Genomic DNA, 7,514 nt, shown 5'->3' with positions numbered 1-7,514 from the left:
GTGGTGCATGTGGCAAGGGACATAGTGAAAATCAAATGCTGCCTTTGTTCTATAAACATCCTTCGATTCATTTTAAGATATGAAAGCCAAAACACAGGAGAGTTCATTTCTAAGGCTACTCTGCAGCTGAGTGTTCCTGCCAATTCTTACATCACTTTTATGTTTCATATATTTTTCCAGAGAAGTGATCACTTTTATTTACAGTCTGTATTTTGCATTCATAGCTCATTTCTTAGCCCTTGTTCCAGCATGTGCTTGTTTCCTTTTTGTATAAAACTAGATCTGCCTAGAAGCACTTAAAAGCAAAACAAACCCAAAGCTCAACATTTTGTGAGGTTTGTTTCTGGGTATAGTCTTGTTGGAAAGTCCTTTTCATCACGTGGGAGGTGTGTAAATGTCATCGTGGGTTTAGTGCTCGGTGTAGTCTAACAACTTAAGGATGAGGAGGTAGTAAAGTTATTTAAACTGTATTTTTATAGATGCTTTTGTTGAGACAAAATTAAGTTTCTTATTTGCTCAAGATTAAGCAAATTTATTTACTGAGAAGTTAGAAACAAGCCTGTCCTGTTTAATTGGGTTCAGTTCTAAATGCTGTGCACAGGGATGTAAAAAAGGGATTATCCTAAGGTACATTCATTGCATTTTATTTTTCAAATTTGTAAACAGTTGCACATTGTTAATTTATTGCTTGTCATTAAATTTAGGCAGGTAATCCTTGGTTATACATGAAAATAGGCAGTTTACTGAAATTGGGTCTTAAATACAGCTCTGAAAAAAGGTGTTTGAATGTAGTACTAAAGCAGCAATATACTCTGTAAATGAGCAAAATTGGAATTGATATATGTTTAATTTAATAGGTATTTTAAGAGAAAAGAACCCAGATCTCTTAGACCAGTCTATGAAACTGGGTAGACCTCAAATTGGCCAATGTTCATGCTTCTGATTAATTCTGCTGTCATGGACCAACTTGTTCATTTGCTGAAGCCATTCCTTGGCATCATAAAATAATGAGGTTTTGTTTTTAAAATAGCTCTGCTCTGGGGCTGCTGCAAGATCAGGATGAACCTCAAGAAATTTGGAGACAATGCACAAACTGCCCTTGTTAGAAAGAATTGCATTTCCTTGTGTTCCTTAACAAATGTCAGGTGCTTACCTGGGGATCTTTTTCTGGTCCCGTTGATCTCCCTGTATGATCTGTAAAATGAAGATGGTTGTGGGTAATTATAAATATATATATAAATATAAATTGTAAATGAGCTTAGGTGGTAACATGCAAGTTATTCAGAAAGTCTTGCATTCTGTAAACAAGTGACTCATACATTTGTTTGTTTATTTTTATTTTTCAGCTGTACTTTCAGGTTTCCCAGCACAAACATCAAGATAACATTCACAGCTCTGTCCAATGAAAAGAGAGAAAAGCAGGAGGCCCCGGAGTCCCCAGTGAAGCCTGTGCAACCCCAGATCTCTCCCTTAACAATAAACATTCCAGACAACATGGCTCACCTGATCAGCCCCCTCCCTTCTCCCACAGGAACCATCAGGTATTTAAACCCTGCAGGTGGGATCAGGGCTATGTACAGTCAGCCTCAGCACAACTTTCTCATTCAGGATTTTGCTTTTGAGGTCAAAATTTGGCTGAAGCTCAGCCATACCTGCCTCCAGAAACCTGCCCCTTTCTGCTGACACAGTTGCATGAACATTAACATGTTCCATGTGTAACATTCAGCTCAAGAACCTGGCATTTTTCTTGCATTTCAACAATTTAAATTGCTTTTTGCTCTTGCATGCTTATGGCAGCGCTTCAAATGAGACAATTTTAAATGGCACCATTTTAAAACATCCTGATTTGCCACTGTCCTGAAGTTCATGATCAGGAAAAATGGTTTGGGTTATTATTGGTGTGGAAAATTGACTGATCTCTTACTCCAGAAGATTTGGTTTTGTTTAGTTGGAAGGGAGCAGTTTATTTTATTTTGTTTTTCCTTGCCCTCCTACTTCTTTGGTAATTGCAGCCCTTGTCCCACCTATTACTTGAGACCAAACTCAATTAAACACAAGCAACCCATCCTCACAAATTACTTCAGATTAAATTATTCAAAGTCTTGGAAAGATCAGGAGCAAAACTTCCATGTCAAGGCCCTGAAAGTTGTTTCAGTCATGTTCATGCTTTTGAAAGCTTTTTTGTCTCCTCTCACTTCCTGTGTCCATGCTTGCTTTTAAAAAGGTACAGCTTGTTAATGAGATTTGAATGGAAGGATAATTGACTTCTTGCATGTTTGCCAAGCTCTTGTCTCTGTCTGGGAGTGTTTAATGACACCTGCTGAAATGATGGAAGCAGAGAGAAAAGATACCTAGGCTTGTCTGTGTAACAGGTTTGCTTTCTTATAAGAATTCAGGGAAAACACATCTTGCCAGTGACAGAGCAGCTCACAAATATTTGAGATATTATCCCATCTATCACCACTGGCTTTGCCTTGCTATGAATTTTGTAACTCTCTTTAGGGCTTTCATACACCTGTTGAGTAGTTTATTACACACAAAAAAAAAGATGACAGTTTGGAGTCTATTTTGAGAGCAAAGCCTGACAGTTTCTCTGCAAATCATCCTGTTTTGTAGAGGACTTGTAAACTTGCTTTGATTATACCATATGTGTCTCTTTGTCAATATATGCTGAAGTGAGCAGAGCAGAGGGATGTTGTCAGCTGATACGTGCAAACACAGAGCAGGAGTGACCTATATCGAAAAAAATAAATTCGCTCCACATTTGGGCTCTAAGCAAGGATTCTTCTGTACAACACTTAAAAAATGCCATCTCTCTCTTATAGTAAGTATATCACTAGTAACAAATCATGGGTGGATTTCTTGGGAAGTGAAGCTTTGATACTTTCAGTGTAAGTATATATTGCCCAATCTATAGTGTTTGTCTCCTGTACATAAAAAAGGAGGTAGCAAAACACTGGAGGGGCCAGGCAGACAAACAAACTTTGACAGATGAAAATTGTTCAAGCTTTAGTGTGTAGATCTAAATAACATTGTCTAGATTTATTTGTTGTTGATGTTTTGAACCACAGATTCAAAGATTAAAGATTATCTTTGGAGATAAGGCTGCTTCTGGGGGCACAGCCAGGTGCAGCTATTGAGATTTCTAGTTTTTTTGGAATTTCTGAGGGCTGCCTTGAAATCAGCTGCAGTATGAATTGCAGAGAGTTGTGTCCTTGCAAAAGAGCTGCCAGAATTATTTTGGGGAAGGGGATGGACCTCACCTGCTGGCTTTCTCTTTCCTCTTGGCTAAAAGGAAATCAGAGAAGAAGATTGGCATCGTGCAGCTGCAGTTCCTGTGGACTCTGCAAGGCAGGGGGCCACTGGTAGAAAGATGTTCCAGTGGAATTATATCCAGTTTTACCTGGTTTTCTGTGATGGATGGCAAAATGTGAAGTGTTAGGAGATACTCTTTAGTGTTTGGCACCATCTCTTACTTTCTAGCAATGTATCTGCTCTCTTGGCCCAATATTGCATTAAATCAGCTGAGTCAGTGCTGATGCATCCCATTTTTAGATAAATTTATGATTTTTATACACATACCTATGTGTAAGTATATGCACACACCTGTAAACACTTAAAATAATACTGGTTCCAATTTAAACGAGAATCAAACCTTTTTTTGCCTCACTGCTTGCTTTATTTCCTTAAATATGCAAAAACACTACACAGGAGAGATGATTTTTTTGGGGGCAGACTGAACACAAGCATATGGCAGAAATTCCATGCAAGATGTGTGTCTTGTTTGTGAATTAAGGAAATAAGGAGCTGAACCCCCAGTCCTTGTAAATTAAGGAATTAAAGAGCTGAACCCCCAGTCTCCTATACTACAAACTGCTGCAGTAGTTTCCTGTGTTGTTTCCAATGAGTGCCTGAAAATCTGTATTTGCTGACGCAGTTAAGGTGGCAAATCTCACACAAATATATTACAGCCTGATCAGTCAGCTGATTCTTGAGGAGGAAAGCCTGAGTGAGGTTTTTTCCTGTAGTTATTCTGATTCCATGGCTGGCTTAGCAAAGCATGGAAGGTGCTTTGGAATGGAAGCCCTGACAACCCTTTAGCTGCAGCCTCCCAGCTCTGGTAGTGGCTTTGCTGCAGTAAGAGCTTTTTGATGAGACATAATGTGGTGATATACTGTATAACAAAATAGTAGGATCTTCTTTTTATGCTCTACAGTGCTGCAAATTCCTGCCCATCGAGCCCCCGCGGCGCAGGCTCTTCAGGGTACAAAATGAGCCGTGGAATAGCATCTGACCTACATTTGATGGCTGACAATTCCCAGTCAGAAAACGACAAGGAAGCTTCAGGGGGAGACAGCCCAAAGGTAAACACAGCTTGAAACCGATCCCAGAAATTGCACCTGAACTCAATGGAAGGCTTGGGATGTTTTGTTTGCTAAGGTGTATGCACTGAGTGGTAATTTAACATGCCAGGCTTTAAAAACAATGTGTTGGGTTTTGTGATCAGATGTGAGATTGATTGATTGATTGATTGATTGATTAACTAACCCACCCCTGTCCCCTCTGGGGGAGGGTCTGTGTGCAGTCTCAGTTAAAGATCTGTTTGGAGGCTATTGAAAATTCTTTGATGCAAAATTTATGTTTCCCTAAAATTGCTGATCAGAACAACAAAGCTTTCTTAATTTCTTTTCTGCCTCAAGATTTCCGTTGTCCAAAAGTACCCTAAGTCAAGTTAATGATCTTTTATGACTTTTGATCTAGTGAGCAGTGTGTATTTATTCAGAGTTTGTTGATGCAGACTTTTCTTGTTTTTGTGCAGGATGACTCTAAGCCACCCTACTCCTATGCACAGTTAATAGTCCAAGCAATTACAATGGCCCCGGATAAGCAGCTTACACTAAATGGAATTTATACGCACATAACTAAAAATTATCCCTACTACAGGACAGCAGACAAGGGCTGGCAGGTAATTCTGATTTCTGGATTTTTAATTTTTTTTTTTTACATGTGAGCAATACTGGCAGCTGTAAATGGTCATGAGCAGGCAGTTGGTAAGCCTCATAATCCTTCAGATATAGAATTTGTCAAATGAGTGTGTTGTCTTTCCTCTGATTGTAAGTTTTCCAACAAAGTGGGTAATTTACATTAGTCTGTATTTTAAATACTGCTTTATTGATGGGATGGTGTTCTTTAAACCTCTAGTAGGGTTGCAGACAGACTTTGGGGAAAGCAAAGTGCATTTGGCACTGGATTTGAATCCTGTATGCTGTCTAGGAAAGGTGTCACGTTCTGTAACCTTCAGTTGTGTCAACATCCGTGTTGCTATCTTGAGATAAAATTGAGATATTAAATACTCCAAGTGTTTAGTTCTGTTTGAAAACAGTGATCTTGCCCATGCAGCAGGTGAAGGAACAAGTGTTTTATCTCATTATCTCACCCTGGTTCATGCACTGTTTGATTTGAACTTGCCCATTCCTGTACCAAACCTTTCAACTCTGCAGAATTAATTTCTGCTTTCTTTTCATTTTCACAAGACCAGCCTCAGCTTTTGCCAGGATGACTAACTGAGTACAAATCAGTCTGGCAGAGCCTTCCCAGGCACGTGTGAAGGCTCAGTGCCTTTGGTGCTGTTTTGGGTGTCTCAGAGGCCAAGGAGCCTGGAGCACCTGCAGCACATGGTCCATCCTGGGCTCTCTGCTCCCTCTGCAGTTATTGTCAGGGAGGCAAAATTTAGGGAGATTGGGTGAGAGGAAAAGTGAGGAAGTGTTAACATTGGCTGCACAAGTGGAAGACTGAAGAATACAAACCTTCCCTGTAGAGGAAGAGATTTTTAAATATGAATCACATACTTATTTGTCATACAGCCTAAGTGAAAGCTGGGTTGCTCTCCCAAGGTTAGAGGGAAATGTAGCTGCTCCTGGCTGTTTGCTGAGGGTTTGGTTAGACAAGGACTTGGCTGTTGTGGCTGGGAAGTCTCTTTTGTTTCCCTTTCCCACATAACAGTGCAGTATCCTGGCTGCAGTCAGGTTGTTTTAGCAACAAGACTCTGTTTATAAAATGTTGGTGTGCGTTTTGCTTCCTATTTCGCAGTACCTTGAGTGTCTGTGTAGATGATGTTGCTTTGTGAGCATCATGAACCCAACACACACAGACACAGAGTTATGCTGAGCTAAAGAGCTCTGCCATAGAGCAGGGGGTGGAATTGGGGCTGTGGTGCTTCCTAAAGCCAAGGTGACAGGCACAGCAGACAGTGTGTGCTGGAGTCATTAATCAGCAGTTATGCACAGAAACAATTGGAAAAACTGAAAATCAGATGCTGTTCAGACACTGCTCTGCCAGGTTCTGCACATTAGGAGTTGGATTGCAGCTCAGGTGACCTAGGAAAGATGTATTAAATCAGATTGGAGGCTATATATGCACATATCATTCAAAGCATGGAGTAAAACACATCTACAGTATCCCAGTCCCACACCTTAAGAAACAGGTATTTATATCCTTTAGCATACAATGGGCTCATTTTAATGGGCATTTGAAGGCTCCTTCCTCTCTGTGAACTTATTTTAGCAGGTATTTTTGGATCCACTCCTTTATTCTAGCATATGGAGAAATAAATACAATTTATAAATATGTTCTTGGCATCTTTCTAGTTCTGTTTCCATTTCTGGCAGGGAAAAAGCCATCTCTGGTTTCATCAGTTTGCATTCAAGAAATCATATGTGGTTATCATCACTGCTTTAAGTTTTCCAAACTTACCATCAGGGTCATGAACTCAGATATTTGAGCAAGTTTTACATTGGCTTTGCAAATTTTTGAGAGCCTTTGTAAGCATAAAGTTTGTTCCCATTTACCTCTGTTCCCCCACAAGTGTTTCAGGGTGAATCCTTAGCATCAGTTTCTTCCTGTTCAGTGATAATACTGAGAGAGATTTTGGGGTTTATCTATGTTAAAAAATAAAACAAAAAGAAATTCTGTGTGCAAAGCCAAGCAGAGATAGGGCAGCTTGAGGGTGTCAGCAGTTCTGTGCATTGCTCTGGTGGAGGAGTGGGGGGATGTTGCAGCAAATTGAGGATGTGGGAATGTGAAAGAGACTGTGGTGACAAAAATCTGGAAGAGCTGGTTCAGGACCTGCTGCCACTTGGTGTTTTAATTAACACAGTAAATTCTTGGCTTTGTTAATGAGATGAACTGGACTGTGGGTGAATTCACAGCACTCCAGCTGCCTTTGCAGCTTGTGTAATTTAGCTTTTCTTTCTGAACTGTGGAACAGTAACAGAATTACCACACAGGATCAGAATCAGTTTATGCTGTGTTCTGCTGGCCCTCCTGGAAGGAGCTGGGACACCTGGGGAAGGGTGGAGTACAAGCACTGATCATTTTTATTTTTGTTTTTAACACTGCATTCTGCACAAGTATTTGTAGTGTTCTAAACATTGGTTTCAATCACCGTGTTTCTCATGAGAGAATGAAATAAATGGGATTCCTGTTATTTCCAATTAGAATACTGGGTTTTAATT

General features: G+C 40.0%; 1 protein-coding gene across 1 annotated transcript in view; it reads left to right on the top strand.

Moving 5' to 3' along the window:
* The first annotated feature begins 1,346 nt into the window (after window positions 1–1,346).
* FOXK2 (forkhead box K2) overlaps window positions 1,347–7,514 on the top strand; it is a 12,986-nt gene continuing 6,818 nt past the window's right edge. The window contains exons 1-3 of the mRNA XM_014308482.2: window positions 1,347–1,541; window positions 4,217–4,364; window positions 4,820–4,966. Of these exons, the coding sequence (XP_014163957.1) occupies window positions 1,495–1,541; window positions 4,217–4,364; window positions 4,820–4,966 (342 nt within the window). The 5' untranslated portion in view covers window positions 1,347–1,494. The remainder of the gene's footprint in view (window positions 1,542–4,216; window positions 4,365–4,819; window positions 4,967–7,514) is intronic.

The sequence above is a fragment of the Geospiza fortis genome, unplaced genomic scaffold (genome assembly GCF_000277835.1).
Source record: "Geospiza fortis unplaced genomic scaffold, GeoFor_1.0 scaffold244, whole genome shotgun sequence".
NCBI classification, from domain to species: Eukaryota; Metazoa; Chordata; class Aves; order Passeriformes; family Thraupidae; genus Geospiza; species Geospiza fortis.
The sequence above is the reverse complement of the archived record's forward strand: the minus strand, read 5'-3'. Positions and strand labels throughout refer to the sequence as shown.